The sequence below is a fragment of the Portunus trituberculatus genome, chromosome 16 (genome assembly GCF_017591435.1).
Source record: "Portunus trituberculatus isolate SZX2019 chromosome 16, ASM1759143v1, whole genome shotgun sequence".
Classification (NCBI taxonomy): domain Eukaryota; kingdom Metazoa; phylum Arthropoda; class Malacostraca; order Decapoda; family Portunidae; genus Portunus; species Portunus trituberculatus.
In genome coordinates this window covers 6,810,957-6,828,715 of record NC_059270.1, presented here as the reverse complement: position 1 = coordinate 6,828,715, position 17,759 = coordinate 6,810,957, and the positions used below count along the sequence as shown (strand labels likewise).

The following is a 17,759-nucleotide window of genomic DNA, read 5'->3' as shown; positions in this document are numbered from 1 at the left end:
TGCACAGGTGTGACGGACAGGAATATGTAAATTTAAATTGAATCAGAAATCCAGATCCATATTGAAACTGAAAACTCAATTATGTTCCCTAGGCCAGTATATGTGTGTGTGTGTGTGTGTGTGTGTGTGTGTGTGTGTGTGTGTGTGTAATTCACCTCGGTCGCCTACTGGTCACCCAGCTAGTCTTCCCCATTACGGAGCGAGCTCAGAGCTCATAGACCGATCTTCGGGTAGGACTGAGACCACATCAACACACAACACACACCGGGAAAGCGAGGCCACAACCCCTCGAGTTACATCCCGTACCTATTTACTGCTAGGTGAACAGGGGCCACACATTAAGAGGCTTGCCCATTTGCCTCGCCGCTTACCGGGACTCGAACCCGGCCCTCTCGAATGTGAGTCGAGCGTGCTAACCACTACCCTACGCGGTGTGTGTGTGTGTGTGTGTGTGTGTGTGTGTGTTTGCAGTATGGGAGGGACAGGTTTCGTTACAATGATGAAGGTACTGTTCATATTTGAATTGCGAAATATGAATCAATTTTATCGATATGAACACTAGACATATCCCAAGCAACACAGCGTCCCCACACTGCATGGACAAGCACGGCAAGAGCTGTCAGGTTGGATCCTGTATGATGTTTCGCTAGACTTGAGGCACTGTCAGGATCGTGGCGTCGAAGAATACCAAAGTGATCATGCATGAAGTGACTGCGTCTCCTATATGAAAGGATTCCTGCTACAAACAGGGAAACTACTCTCGCCCGATATTTCACGAAACCACCTCAGAAATTGAATACAAACTGCTCGCGCTGGGACCTCGGGTATCACGGCAGCCAGGCGGCGCTTCGAAGCCAGCTCAGTGCTGCACAATTGAATACATTTGGCATTCTGATACACGCGCCAGTCTTGAAAAGTTCATTATGCATTGTCAGAGGTCGTCTTTTAGGCAGTATTGTGGCGTCTTTGTGCGAGTTTGGCTACGGCACGGAGCCAAGAAAAAAAAAGTGTCGCCTGATGCACATGCATCCTAGAATATATATGTTTTATCTTTTTCCTCGAAATGAAAACGTGGTGGTGACTGTAAAACAAATATTACACGTGCATCTATTGAAACAAAGCTCAGTATTTTTTTCTTTTTTTACTAGAAAATATAAACGCCGACATGATGTTTGTTAACTGACAATACAGATATTCTCAGGAAGGGCGAACAGAGATGCTGACACACACACACACACACACACACACACACACACACACACACACACACACACACACACACACACACACACACACACACACACACACACACAACAGCGGACCCGCGTAATTTCCACTACCCCAAAAATGTGAACAGAAAAAGGTCTCTAATTGGGTTGGCCAATTTAGTACTCTGTCTTATTACTCTCCTCTTCTTTTAGCATAAATTTCTATTAGTGTGCGCTTAAAGAAAGCTAAAAAATAAAGGTTCCTTGTTAAAATATGCAAGAGACGCTTGAAGAGAATAAGCAACATAGAATTTTAGAACAGTTTGCAGGAGAGAAGGGAAAGTATTAAGTATTTGCATTGGTCGAGAGACCCGTGAAACTATTTGTGGATAGTCACAACAAGAGCAACATGTAGCCTGGACAGCTCCAGCAAAGTTGTAGTCTGCATGCGTGAGTAAATCTTCTAAAACAAGTGCACGAAATAAATCTGAGGAGAAAACAGATTGAGAATTTCTCAGCAGTCTCAAATTTAATGATAACATTCTTGATGCGGGATTCAACAAAAGGGCTCCTCACACATTGTTGATATTGGTTCATATGTGAACATGAATGTACTGAGAATAACGTTCATGGTTAATGCATTAAGGGCAAGGTCAGTAAAAATTAATGATGAGTATACTCTGTGTGTGAGAATCCATTAGCACAGAGCCAAATCATAAATGTGTAGCAAATGCATAGGCTGAGATAGTGCATCTAACACTGAAATATGAACATAGTGCTTTTTTTTTTTTTTTTTTTGTCTCAGCTTATGAATGTGAAAGTCGAAACCATGTATAACTATTGATATATAAAACCAATAAATCCTCAAAGAACAATAATGACATTGACATGGCATTGACAGGAAATATCATCATGGACCAATGATTTCTATAATGATTCGGCTACCATTATGTATATATTCATTCTACATTACTGAAAATGCATGGCGAATTTGACAGTCAAACATGGGGAATGCAAAAGAGAAAAGATGTAGAGAATAAAATTATGGTGTGAATAATAAAGAGAAACATCAGTGAATGAACTAGAGTCGATGCACAACACACTGATATCCCTGCTGTTCTAATCCTAGCACAGTAATCTCATGCCTGCAGCCTTTCTCTCCCACACGGTGTACTAAATAACGAAAGAACTGACCAGTATGTTGACTATTTCATCTCCTTCCATTGGACTATTCTTACACTTTGTTTTATGTGTGTATTTTTTTTTTTTTTTTTTTTTTTTTTTTATATTGTACTATGTGTATATGTACACGGATCAACAGCAGATCTTCCAGGCAAAAAATAGGGCAGAAAGTCTCTCGAAGCCCTCCGCCCGTGATTGTTGTCTGCTACTCTCGCTGTAGTCACGGTTTAAGCCATAAGGTGCAAATCTGTTGATAATTCTAATTCGTCCCCGTTTTACAATTTAGAAACTTTCATTTTGTTAAACATTTTGCTCAGAAATTTATTGTTAAAACAAGTTGATCAATAAGATATTTTATACCTTTATCACAACATAAACCTACGTACATTACATTAGCTGATTGTGATTAAAGAAAATACGTCTTCTCTTTTTTCTGCTCACTCCTAAGACAGCCTTTAGTCAGAAATTCATTATTCAAAGCAATAAGAGATGATTATCTAGTTTAGAGCCTCTTGCTCCTTGCCATACTCTATGAATGTGTCGATATATATATATATATATATATATATATATATATATATATATATATATATATATATATATATATATATATATATATATATATATATATATATACCTTGGTTTGATTCCTAGTCGCGAGACATTAAAGGTAACCAGTTTATCTACAACGCACTGCTGCTCCTCCGTAACATTTGCAGCTGCCAATCATTTAATTTATTCGGATCAAGAAGGAAAGAAGAAAAAACATCGAAGAGGTGTTGTTTTTGGGTGCGGGAAGCTTCTGAGGTGCCGCCACCCTTCCTGGAAAGCAGCAGACTCAGCCTCATGCAACACATCCCCGCCGCCCACTTAGTGTCGAAAAAGATTTATTCGTCGAACCAATGAACTTTCTGCCAAGAGTGGGCCACGGTTTTTTCTCTCCCCGGAAACTACTGGGAGCTAAGATTTTTTCTTTTCGTGTTTGTTTTTGTTCAAAAGTAATATATAGTTTTGTGTACACTGCTGACGTCGTGGCTTTCCTAAAGTATTCGATGAAGATTCTAACGTTGTGCAATATCGACAAGGCACTGCACTGTGCATCCTGTTCTCCAAAGCTTAATGTGTATGTGTCACGTTCGTTTTTGGAGACGAAGGGCTGTTTTTTTATTCCTGACATTTTTTTTCTTTCATGTTTATAAACGGATGATGAGGAAACATGCAGAACATCACGTGCAGTTGTCCACTGTTCCACCAGAGAAATGTGTTTATAGAGGCTGAAGTGAAGCATCGTGGAGACTTGCAAACACCTTTATCTTGTTACACGCACCACCAAGGACACTTAGAAAAGCTGCAATTAACCAGGATCACTTTTTTTAAATGTCTATTGATAAATGCCATCGCTTATCCTTTTTTTTTTTTTCTTAGATATAAGAACAAGAAAATACAGTCGAACACATTTATTTTGTATATAACATAATAGTTGTGATATATTGAAAACGTACATTGAAATAGTAAAGCTAATATTTTAGGCAGTGAAGCTAACATTTTAGCCATGACTTCTCTAACATGATTATTTCATCATATTTGTTGATTTTGAAAAGGTCATCATCATTAGTAGCAGTAACTTCACCAGCAACGTGCGTATCAACAATAATATGTTAAGGTGATGAGCATCAGACATCATGGCGTGGCCTTCCTGTTGTCGTATTGTGCCACCCATGCACCTTTAACTGTTACTTCCAGTCATTTCAAACGAACATACCAAATAGTCACTTAATCACGGTACACTTCACTTCGCCTGTCACTCTGATGTTAAATATATGCCAACCCTGCCTTCAAACGCCGTGAAAGAGTTTGGTCTAGCTGTCCAACCTCTACTAATTTCTTTCTTTTCTCCTTTATACGAGAAAGTCACAAAATCTTGGAGGAGGATGTCGTCCCCACTTTCAGCCCTGTGGGTGAGAATTTATATGCCTGTTTTGTTTGTTACGTTAGACCTTGCTAGAAAAATATAAATTCAGATAAGACATATTAGATTATATTTAACTTCTTTCACGATTAGAAAAGGAAAGATTATATAGTTTTAAGAGAAAGTTGAATGAATTTATGAACAATGCTGACAGATTGTAACTTTTAATTATTCTGGAGTTAAATTGTGTAAGTCAACTGGCATTTGGTAGTCGATTTTCTCTCGTTTTTATGTTCTTAAAGGGCAAGAATTTTGTATTTGATTATCGTAAGCTTGTAAGCTCACATATGCATGACTCACCTTGCGTATTGGATGCGTGGGAGTAAATCCTGAACACAAGGGAAAGGAATCGTGCATGTGTCAGACAAAGTTACGTCGTACAAATGACAGTAAAGAACTGTCTCCCTGGGTCCTACTCTCTTGATTGATGGTATTTTCAAATCTCAAAGCTTAAAATACGGATAATGATAATGACGACAACGATGAGGAGTATAAGTAATAGCAGCACAGTAGCAGCAGCAGTAATTGAATTAGTAGTAGTAGTAGTAGTAGTAGTAGTGTGTATATATATATATATATATATATATATATATATATATATATATATATATATATATATATATATATATATATATATATATATATATCACATGATACATCTACTTTACTTTCCATGACGGTGAGCCTTGCAGAAAAGGTAATGAAGAGAGACAAAGGGAGAAAGCAAATTACAGTACAAAAACACAATTCTTTTGCGCGATGTGTGTGTGTGTGTGTGTGTGTGTGTGTGTGTGTGTGTGTGTGTGTGTGTGTGTGTGTGTGTGTGTGTGTGTGTGTGTGTGTGTGTGTGTGTGTGTGTGTGTTGTTTGGTCTGGAGCTTTGTTGGTGTGAATGGGAAAATACAACTTTGTTTCCAGTCTTTTTGATAGGATAAGAGAAGCTGCGACAAAGGATTACCTGGAGGGTGTAGGGACAAAAGACTTGGAGTGTAAAAAATGTCTCTTTTTTTCCTTTCTTTTTATCTTTCACCATCAAGTATGATAACTTTTTGGAGTAAGCGGCGTTGAGAAAAGGACTTTGTATTTTCTACACCAGCGTGTGCAAAGAGAGAGAGAGAGAGAGAGAGAGAGAGAGAGAGAGAGAGAGAGAGAGAGAGAGAGAGAGAGAGAGAGAGAGAGAGAGAGAGAGAGACGTAAAGAATCAGAAACACAAATGGACGATACAATAAAACAAAGATTAACAAACAACAATAAAAGGCTGATGGAAGACAAATTCCGTCTCATTCATCCACTATAAAATAATCTACTTTGAAAAGGTATTATTGTCATGCTAGTGAATACCACACCTTTTTTGCTGTTCTCGGCAGTGACTCTCTGCCTTGACTCTCTGCTGTGCTGTTGGTGGCGTGAAGAAATGGTAACCTTATGTGTGTAAAGGTGACTTGTGTTTGGATTGATCAACAAATAAAAACATGATGTGCTTGTTATCAGCTTGTGTGTTTCAGACTCTTGTTCTTATTGGATATGTAATATTTGTATTACTTGATGTGAGTTGGCGCAACACATCATCGGTGAACTTTAAGGGTGATTGGCATATTCTAAAATCGGTTTTGTTTTATGTATTGTGCAATTGATTTTAACTCGGAATTTGTTTTATTTTTTGTATCCATAAAGAACTTAACTAGAGCCTGGTTTTGGAAGGTTTATGTATGTTATTTTTTGTAGCAGTTTTATCATCCGTGTGGTGGTGCAACTTGCTACAAAAAAGGGAAGGGAATTAATGTACTGCATATTTCACTAAAAGAAATTGTTTTTAAATTTGTTTCCATTCACTCCGGTCACGTAAAGACAATGAAAATCCTTAGCAAACAAACGTGATTCAGTACAACAGATTAATGTTATGATAAACACTTATGTATTTTCTTTCAATTTGTAAAACTTTTTGAATAAGAGGAGATGTAATATTGTGGCAGGTATTCACAATGGAGGAGTGGTTCCCAAAGGCATAGTGGCCAGCCTGATGTGGGTCCCAATGGTCTCTTGCGGCTTGCAGTAAACTATTGCAAAAAAAAAAAAATTAAATAAAAGCAAAAGAAAAAATAATAATGTTCATAACCACACCATTAACTTTGTGATTACTAAGGAGGTGAAAAAGTTTCAAGCGAAAAGTTGTGAGTGTACAGATTAGTTAAAACTACACCAAAATCCGTTCTGCTTTCGTTATTTTTTCTTCAAGTACTTATAAAACTGCAAACATGCCAGTGAATCAGCATTTTGGATCAGTAGTCTAAGGAAGTATTGCATTTTAAACTCAAAGTAAAAAAAGACACTCATTGAGTCACCACCAAGTAATGCAGAAGACAGTGTGAAAGAAATTAATTCATGAGAGAGAGAGAGAGAGAGAGAGTGTGTGTGTGTGTGTGTGTGTGTGTGTGTGTGTGTGTGTGTGTGTGTGTGTGTGTGTGTGTGTGTGTGTGTGTGTGTGTGTGTGTGTTTGTATACGACGGTAACAACGATGGCGACTAATTTCCATACACAAACCCCCAAAAATGAAGTATTCAATTGGTACATGTTTCTTGTGCTCAGAGTTAATGGCACATTTTAAAGTAGCTCTTATCATATATACACGAATTCATCCCCAAATAGTGATAAAGTTGGTAATTAAATTCGATATTAATTACCCTTAACCTTATTAACTACCCTCTCATTTAAGTAAATATGAAACTCATTCTGGTAAAATTACCTGCGAAGCACTGTTGGAAACTTGCAGTACGTTATTATCATTATTGATATTGTAATTATTATTGTTATTATTATTATCATCATTATTATTATTATTATTGTTATTATTATTGTGATTATTATTATTATTATTATTATTATTATTATTATTAATGTTAATATCATCATCATTAATATTATCATTATTATTATTACATAGTAGTAATAGTAGTAGTAGTAGTAGTAGTAGTAGTAGTAGTAGTAGTAGAAGTATCATCATCATCATCATCATTATTATTATTATTATTATTATTATTATTATTATTATTATTATTATTATTATTATTATTATTATTATTATTATTATTATTATCATTATTGTTAGTATTATTATTAATGAGATTATAGTTATGATTATTATTATTAATAGTAGTAGTGGTAGTAGTACTGGTAGTAGTGGTAGTTATAGTGGTAGTAGTAGTAGTAGTAGTAGCAGCAGCAGCAGCAGCAGCAGCAGCAGCAGTAGTAGTAGTAGTAGTAGTAGTAGTAGTAGTAGTAGTAGTAGCAATAGTAGTAGTAGTTGTAGCAATAGTAATAGTAGTAGTAGTAGTAGTGGAAGTAGTAGTAGAAGTAGTAGTAGTAGCAGTAGTAGTAATAGTAGTAGTAGTAGTAGTGGTGGTGGTAGTAGTAGTAGTAGTAGTTGTAATAGTAGCTAGAAACAGTATTAGCTGATGGATTATTATTATCAATCACTATCATCATCTTTAATAGCACCATCAACCATTATGAATTTACTACAGCCACTCAAACTTTTCCCAGTCATCTCTTTTCCATCTTCCTGTCCATTCTTAGCTATCCGACTAAAACGTCTCATATCCTCTCCATCTTTTTATTCTTATTTTTATTTATTTTTTTTTTTTTTACAGTTGCTTGTAGGATAAAGACTTTTACCTCATATAATCTTACTAGTCCTCTCCACAGAGTAATAGAGCCTGGTGGTATATGTCTGAAACTGGCTTTACATCCTTTTCATACAGCAGTGTGCTTTCTTTTTCCTTTTCTTTCTCTTCCAATGAATTAGGGAACACGGCAAGGGGAAGAAATATGTGCAATAAAAAAGGGGAAGAACAGGGATGACATTGGAAAACAACAGAGAAGATCCAACAAGACAAAGGTCAATTTTAGAACAACGGTTGTCGACATTGTTGCAGCAGTAGAATGGCCTGAAATAAAACTAAAGATGGAAGTGCTAAAAAGTTTTGGATACCTCCTCCAGATTCCGATAAGACTTCCACACATTTTCAACAATTAATGTTTCAGAACTAGAAAGAAAATAGCAAGTGTGAGATAGGTTTCTGCTTCATCAAGTTTGAAGGCTTTTTAGATGAGCTAACAGGTTTTGTTTTCAGTACTGAGATATTTATACCTTGAGATTTGTGTATGATTAGACCATTTTCTTAACATTAGGAAGGGTCTATGGCGGTCAGAAGATTAATGACCAGAGTCTTCATTATTCTAATCTCCACATAAGTTTCTGAATCTGTATAAAATCACCAAATAGTAAGCAGAATGAATATGGAAATGCGTCATGGTATTGAAGGGGTTAATTAATGACGTGGAATAGACGGACAGCTGAGAGTGATGAGTGTCGAAGGTTAAGAGAGGCCTCTGTGTCATATTGGTATCAGAGTCCAGTGACCGTCATGATGAGGGTTTCCTAGTAATAGCGATATATTTTATTGTCTCAAACTTAAGAAAACAACGACAAAACAATTTTAAACGAAATTTCATGGCCGCTCTGCACCAGTGAAATGTTTAATAGTTCGGATGTACAATATCCCGACCATTGAATTCCTCCGCTTTCATGTAATTTTTTTTTTTTTTTTCCTGTTGGGTACAGTGTACAATGAAAAATCCATTTTCTTTCCATGTTGTATCGCGGTCTCGTTTTGGTTAGTTTACTTTTGCATATGCCAGACGTGTGGTGATGAATTGCGACTCAGAGTGTGCTGGAGTTCACTGGCCGCCGTGGTTGATTTCAGAGTTACCGGAATGGTTATATTGACTTTTTCCCACCTTTTCATTGGGTTGCTTATTTTAGGCACGTGCTGAGCCTCTTACGGGAAATGAATGCCACTCTTCAAGTGTTGACATTCAGGATGAACTTGACTTAGCTCCATTTATAGCGAATGTAACATAAGTAAAGTAATCGCAATGTATTCAATCTCTCTCTCTCTCTCTCTCTCTCTCTCTCTCTCTCTCTCTCTCTCTCTCTCTCTCTCTCTCTCTCTAAGGGAATTTACACGGAATTGCTTTGAAAATGAAGATAAAGATTATGATACTGCACACCATCAGTATCATAATCATCGTCATCATCATCAGTGTTCATAATCTCACTCCGGCCACGATCTGTCATCATCCTAGCGTGTAAATATTTGTTATTACTCTACCCGCACGCAGTCGAGTTTTGGTCCACGCTGCATTCACTGGGAAAGCTATGACAGGTGAAAGATTTGCTGGCTGGCTTAGTGATGATTATTCTTGTTTGCATTTGTGTCACTGTTGTTGGATTATATATTGTTTTTACTGTTGCCATTGTTGTTGTTAGCGGTGGTACTCGAGTCACTTGTGGTAGTAACAACAGTAGTAGCATGAAAAGTATTTATTCCAAGGATTCACGTCAGCGTGTTGTTAAAGTGTTCAGTCATCTTATTTCTGTGGTTGTCATAAGTTATCTTTCAAAGGCACTATAAAAATTGTTTGCATGGAAAGAGAGAGAGAGAGAGAGAGAGAGAGAGAGAGAGAGAGAGAGAGAGAGAGAGAGAGAGAGAGAGAGAGAGAGAGAAAAGGTTCATTTCGTCCTTATTAGGCTAAAGAACTGTTTAATTGACTGTAGTACAAAAATAATTGCAGGCAATTATAGGAACATTTGCTTAGCAGTAAAAAGAATAATAATTAAGTTGTTTACTGACGCACGTAAAAATATTGTTACCGATGAAAGCGCTGCATTGTTATGGCTATCATGGGTCGAAGCTTTTACTTTCACTCATAAATCACCATAAGCAGATAGACTAAAAACAGGTACAAGGAAAGCCTCGATGATAGGCCTTGGAACACTTACCTTGAGTCCCTCCCCAGCAGCTCCCCAACGGTAGGATTCCAATGGTATTTAGCGCGACCACTTCTCTTGCTGAGCTTCTTCACTTTCGCCACAATCTCCTGGAGGTCGAGATAAGGGTCTGGAGGCTCTGTACCAATGGCCTGCTGATCCTTACTGACACCCGTTGGATCTTCCCTCAGCACAGTTTCGCCACCCGCAGGGGATGGGTGGGCAGGATCGTCACTCGCGGCGCTTAACTGTCCCGAGGCAGAGACCGCAAGAGACGCATCTCGAGATCCATTACTCATTCGCTGCAAGTGACGTTGGCGGAAGGAGTATTTGACTGGCACTTCAGCCTGCACGTTGAAGTTACCTGGGTATGATAGGCGGTTCTCCACGTCGAGCAGCAGCACTACTGTCACCAGTACCATGCTTGTCACCGCCGCTAATATGATTCTCTTTTTTAGCTTCATTTTCAAAACAGACTAATTTGTGAATAAGTGCTAATGGAAGAAATTGTGTTTATCAGAAAAGTTCGTGGTCCTGATCAAAGACGAGTCATGGAGCTGATTAGGATAATGAGGAGTGCATTGTATTTATCTATCTCGAGTCATCATGTTATTTTCCAAGGCTAAACTCAGCCGCATGTATCTCACAATAGTCCACATTCACAAGGGCGGCTGCAGCACCATAACCAGAACGCAGCGGCTCGATGGCTGTCCCTTGGATTATCTGAAAAGACGAAGAAAAAACGTCATATTATTCTCTTAACCATGCATTGTTATGGCACCGTGTAAATTCTAAATATGCCATTGCATGCATAATCACCCCTTAACGGTATCTTGCGCATCTGGAGAATTTTAAACAGATTCGGTAAGCCGTAATGCAGCGTAGAATTACTTGCATTTTAAGATTCTTCTTGCATTTCCTCGTTTTTTTTTTTTTCTTTCTTATTTTGCAACCTGTAATGTTTCTTTAAACATCGGGTTGTATTTATTTCACCGTGTTTGCAGGTTTTACATGCGCATCTCCCCTGACCGGCCTTCCAACTAGCATTTTCCAATAGATTTGTCTGTAAATGTTTATTGAGTCTTACATAATTTTTTTTTTTTTATTAATGCCGGCCAATGAGAAACCAATCTCAGACATTTATCTCTTTTCGCATCAGAACTTCTTTCACTTTATTACTTATCTGGTGTTTCAGTACGTACGCCTGTGATCACGAGGATAATGTGACTCTAAATAAATAATGCTAAGTACTAAAGTTAGCTGCAACAGAAGTACCTTGCGTTTTCACAGCATGAGGTACACAATGGGACTGATTTTATATTTATCGAAATACACACACACACACACACACACACACACACACACACACACACACACACACACACACACACACACACACACACACACACACACACACACACACACACACACACACACACACACACACACACACACACACACACACACAGAGAGAGAGAGAGAGAGAGAGAGAGAGAGAGAGAGACAGACAGACAGACAGACAGACAGACAGACAGACAGAAAATTATCTAATACAAAGAAAAAGAAAGGAAGGAAAGAAAGAAAGAGAATCAGGAAATGTATATGCATTGTTGATGTTCAGTGTTTCACCAAGCACACTTCCTCCCAACTAAACATGTGCTCGCCAGCGTCTTGCAAAAGGTCACAGACATCAAGCAAAAAGATCCAGACGTTTAGCTTGCTTGCTTTTTGGTTTGTTAAGCTCAACTCAAATAGCTGTTTTTCTTTTTCTTGCTGATTATATGTTGTTATCCGTGTATATAAAGTTAGTGAAGATTTAGGAAGCACACACACTTGGTCAGCCATTGATTTAAGAAAAAATAACTTGAATGGGAACTGCAAGTATATGTCACCTCCCCATTTTTCACAAGTTTTCCTCTCTTTTTCAGTATTATTTGATAGGATCTAGTGACCATTATTCAGGAATTATAATTGTTTTCCAGTTTTTTTTTTTTTTAACCTATGTGAATTTTTGCATTGTACTTTTTGTTTTCATTTGTCATTAGAGATATTTGTAAAAGTTCTATATGAAATGTATTCCGGAGTGTTTGGATTCTTTTCGTAGCAAACGTACAACTCCTGTCTTTTGCTGATTAGTTTGATATTAATTAAAACGCTCATGATTAGAAAGATGAACAAGGAATACCAAAATCTTAGACTTCTAAAATTTTACGATATATGATTTCAAAAGTGTTCTAATATTATTCGTTTGATATAATTCAAGTAGCAGGATGACAGAGAGAGAGAGAGAGAGAGAGAGAAGAGAAGCACTCGTAAGGTCTTCCATAAAGGAACAAGAGTGAAGATACTGGTTGATATGTGTGCTCTGCCATAGATATTGAAAATGTGATTCACCTGCATGTACGTATTATAAATTATGTATACAACACACCTTAGTATAATTATGTTTATCATCTTTTTCTCCTAGCATATCTTTCCAGGGGATACAGGTCATCCAACGCGATGTGGGGAAGGTGGGATCATATCTGCCTGGAGTTTACGGAAGCAAATTTTATGATTTTATTTTATGCATTGAAGGATTATGTCAAAATGCTTCCATAATGATACTCGTATAATGAAGACGTCTCTCTCTCTCTCTCTCTCTCTCTCTCTCTCTCTCTCTCTCTCTCTCTCTCTCTCTCTCTCTCTCTCTCTCTCTCTCTCTCTCTCTCTCTCTCTCTCTCTCTACCGATGTGTGTCGCGTCCACCAATGCCATTAAATCTGAACACGATACGGAATGCATTTCATCTGTCGCATTTTCCAGACAGTGATCTGCCGTGAAAGACGCTGTAGCACGGAGTGGCTTTAAAACCCCTCTGTCTGTATTTAGAAAAAGCGGCTTTGTGAGAGGATTCACCCCAGCGTGAGCCTGTCTCCTGCCACGATGACCACCTCGCCTCTCCCTCGACTTTCCGTAGCTAGGCTTTTTTTTATATAGTTTTTTTTTTATTATTATTTTCTTTATCCTCCTGTTGCTCTCCATGATCTATGTATACGTATGTATCTATGCATTCAAGATCACTCGTATATGTACAAGTTTTGTCCATTGACAGTCTAGAATTGTAAAATCTTATTATTATTATCATAATTGTAAAATGTTATTGTCATAATTTACAATGAACATTTCACATTTCACCTTTGTTTTTTACCATGTCCACTTGTATTGTCACATTTATTATAGTATCTCATGTTTATTATATTCAGATCAAATTTTTATTGGGACCACGCATGTTTGTTCCCACATAGAGGTAATTTACATACATGCCTCGTAATGTACTGTACCTTAATAATACCAGGATTAGTTACTTCATTGCTGCTATAATTAGGTGCCCCCGGACAGGCAAATGGAGTTCACAATGTTAGAGAAACCATAACACACGGTACTGATTTACGTCGGTTTGCCATATCATACCGATTTACCCCAACACACCAACATAATAAGTTTTTCATCAAGTCCTTATATATTTACGTTTACGAGTATGTTGATACGTATACTCATTCGATACACAGACAATAGTACGAAAAAATATGTGTGTGTGTGTGTGTGTGTGTGTGTGTGTGTGTGTGTGTGTGTGTGTGTGTGTGTGTGTGTGTGTTTAAGATCGAGCGAGAGTGGCGATCCACAACAGAGGAGCTCTAAATGTCAATAATTTGTAAATAAAAAAAAATTCTCTCTCTCTCTCTCTCTCTCTCTCTCTCTCTCTCTCTCTCTCTCTCTCTCTCTCTCTCTCTCTCTCTCTCTCTCTCTCTCTCTCTCTCTCTCTCTCTCTCTCTCTCTCTCTCTCTCTCTCTCTCTCTCTCTCTCAAGGTATATGTTTATCTGGTTTGGTTTTAGGCACAACACAACAAAACTTCATTTCACATTCTAAACAAAGCCAGGAATTTTAGCTCGGGTGAGAGCGAGGCAGTGGCGGCATGACTTACGGCTCAGCGCAACGAACTCCACCTATCAGTCCCGTGACAAATGAGGCAGTAGACGCGCTACCTTGAGTCTCGAAACGCTTGACTACACCTGTACTTTTAAATATTTGTTAATGCTTTTTAGTGATTCTTATCGTTAACATGTAAGATAAGTATGGTTGGTATTTTCCTGATGGAGTTGATAGCTAATCATCAATCTTAGCCTTTTTTTTTTCCTTGCTCTTATACAACAAAAGACGTCTAGCGCAGGTGCGGAGGATGGTGAAGGTGCCTGGCTGGTGCTAATGCTTCAAAGCCACTCATTTATTTCTATTTTGAAGGAACATAAGTAGTTCAGGGACTCCTAAGGCAAAACGCAGAACCTTACATAGGAAAAGAAATACATGTATACTGAAGGTGATGGTACACGGTGTGGTCAATAGCATTACTGGCCCCTGATGTGTGTGCGGTATGAAACGAAATAATATTCATGTAGTGTTTTGGTTTTCTCGGGGATCCCTTATCCCAAACCCCCCTCACTTCCACTAACACTCCCTTGACCAAAATTTTGTCGACTTTCCTGTTGGACCTTTTTCACTGGTGGACGTATATGAAAAAAAAAAAAAAATGTCAACATGGACTTTGGTTGTAGAAATATTTTTGTGGATATACTTTTTTTCGCTATTGAAAGCTAGGAAGTCCGGAGGCAAAATAAATGTGAGCTTTGAAAATATGCTGTAGTTTTGTTTATAACAGATACCGGAGAGAAAACTACGGTTAGTTTAGATGGCGAGAATGGTGTTGATTGCGGCTTGGGATGGGGATGCCTCAGTGTATCATGTCCACCACACGCAGCGCATGTACTCAGGGAACCAGAGAACCAAAAATGTAACTAAAATGTATATGTTTAAAAGAAAAGACTCTTTCTTAAAATGCTGAGGCTCTATGTACGCCAGCAATCAATAGAGATTAAGTATGCTTTGTACACTATAACAGATACGTAAACACATTTGTTGCACTATGCTTGAAAGTAATAGACTGCCAGACACTTAATAGTGAGTGAATGATTGTACAAGTGTGTGGCTTTTATGATATATACACATTATTGTACACGATATGTTGCTCCATAAAGATTATTGCTTTATGGCGTCACAATCATAAGGTCATGAGGTACGTGTTGGCATTACGCGAGAGAGAGAGAGAGAGAGAGAGAGAGAGAGAGAGAGAGAGAGAGAGAGAGAGAGAGAGAGAGAGAGTGTGTGTGTGTGTGTGTGTACGTTTGTGCGTGCGTTAATGTTGGTGTTACTTCTCTCACCAAGTAAATTCTCTTAAGCTTGTCATCAAACGTCGCATCTTGTATATACCACAACCGGCAGAGAGGTAAATCCCCACACACTTGCCGTACCTACGTGGTGCCCTCTCATTCCACCCTCGCCAGCTTAGCGGTCCATATGGTTGGCTATCAACTCGTGTTTGGCATCAATGATATGCCTTGAAGAGTGAATCAGGCTCCTCCACCCAATTAACCCATTCAGTACTGAGACGCAAATTTTTCTTTGATTTTGGGGGAATGTAATTAGACCATTCTATTGACATTAGGAAGGGTCACTAGAGGTCAGAAGATTAATGGCCACAGTCTTCATTACTTTCATTCCAACATAAGATTTTGAAGCTATATAAAATCACCAAACAGTAAGCTGAATGAATATGGAAACGTGTCATGGTACTGAAAAGGTTAAGCCGAGCGTGATAAACGTTGTATAGTGGAGTGAAGCCACACCAGACAGGTCCACTTTAAGGAATCCGAATAGAGTAAGTGGACCAGACATCCACGTTGTTGTTCCCGCTTCCCTTAAGTGTACTAGTCGTTCCATTACAGTATCAAGTCAGAAGATCAGATACCAGAAGATTTACTATTGTAGTCTGATAACAGTCTCTACCAAATTTTCTGCTATTTAATGTATTACTACTGGTAAATTACATGTGAGAAAGTATGAATGAATAGTGCATAGTCTCTCCGTGTCTCTCCCTCCCCCATCCACAGCAGAGAGGGAAAGCATCATCTGATCCAGAACAGAAAACACCAAGAATACTCCAGCCAGTCTTAGAATTTTAACCTTCATACACAATATCGTATTCCAAAACACTTCTGCACCGCACTTCAACTTCTTTCAAACGGCCTCAGCTGAAGTTACACTGGTTTTCAAAGTTGTTGTTTTTTTTCATTTTTATTCTGGAGACAGGTTAACAACATTTCTATATTACTAATAAAAGAAACACTATTAAAATATGGCTTATTATCTCTATGACCTTTGAAAATATTCGTGGTGGAAGAGAAGAACGTTTGGACATACTTGCGCCATGGTCAAGCTCATGCAGGTTTACTTGTTAAGATACTGTAGGTGCTGGAAAGGCTGAGGCGTGACATTAACAAAGTATACTGGGAGTGAACTGGAAGACGCCCTCTTGGTCTAGGAATTGGATGTACACATCGGTAATGTCATGCATAAAATCGATTATTTATCAGCTGCGCGGAATGCATTGATGGATAATAGATCTCCTTCGTATACACACACACACACACACACACACACACACACACACCGCGTAGTGGTTAGCACGCTCGGCTCACAACTGAGAGGGTCCGGGTTCGAGTCCCGGAAAGCGGCGAGGCAAATGGGCAAGCCTCTTAATGTGTAGCCCCTGTTCACCTAACAGTAAATAGGTACGGGATGTAACTCGAGGGGTTGTGGCCTCGCTTTCCCGGTGTGTGTTGTGTGTTGATGCGGTCTCAATCCTACCCGAAGATCGGTCTATGAGCTCTGAGCTCTCTCCGTAATGGGGAAGACTGGCTGGGTGACCAGCAGACGACAGTGGTGAATTACACACACACACACACACACGCACACACATATATACAGAGACGAAAGTGGAACTTTTTGTGGTGATAAATATGAAAAACTGATAAGCAGCGACATGAGTGGGTAACTGTTGCTGCGTATGGTAGTAATTTTAATGAAGATGGTGATGGTAGTAATGATTATGAGGATCTCAATGATGATGAGGAGAAGGATGAATATTTTAATGTAATAATGAATAGACAAACAGAGGCAGACAGACAAACAAACGTACATCAAAAACAAACAGTTATATAAACATACGAACAAACAAATACCGAGAATTAATGATATGTAAATAAATAAATAGATAAACAAACAAAAATACAAATAAATGAACAAATAAGATAAAGTAAATATTGAAACGCACTGACGGTTTTGAGGCAAATTTTTGAACACTCATGGTTAAAATTCACCGTGTTTCTCTCTCCCTCACACACCATCCCTTATATACCCACAGTCGTGTCTGCTCTGTGGTGCAGCCTTCCCCACATGCTTGTATTATTTACCTTTTCATTGTTATTCGATCTTATTTAAAAACTCAACCATTCTTCCGTACAAACACTTTTTTAAATATCTTTTGCTATTTAGAAATGGAAAGCTGCATTCTTTTCATTCTTTTTATTTATTGTAGGTATCTGTAGGAACTTATTGTATTTCCAGTGCTGTGAGTTGTTGGATATCGCTCTGAAAATCCTCAAAGTTTTCACTGGGACTATTTTCAAGAGCAGTAG

At 38.2% G+C, this 17,759-nt stretch overlaps 2 protein-coding genes across 2 annotated transcripts in view; one reads left to right on the top strand and one right to left on the bottom strand.

The window, feature by feature from the left end:
• LOC123504401 (phosphotriesterase-related protein-like) overlaps positions 1 to 17,759 on the top strand; it is a 116,019-nt gene that overhangs the window by 68,219 nt on the left and 30,041 nt on the right. The gene's annotated exons all lie outside the window — the stretch shown is intronic.
• The window catches only part of LOC123504400 (extracellular serine/threonine protein CG31145-like), a 159,849-nt gene that overhangs the window by 136,256 nt on the left and 5,834 nt on the right, over positions 1 to 17,759 (bottom strand). The window contains 1 exon segment of the mRNA XM_045254863.1: positions 10,201 to 10,911. Within this exon segment, the coding sequence (XP_045110798.1) occupies positions 10,201 to 10,652 (452 nt within the window). The 5' untranslated portion in view covers positions 10,653 to 10,911.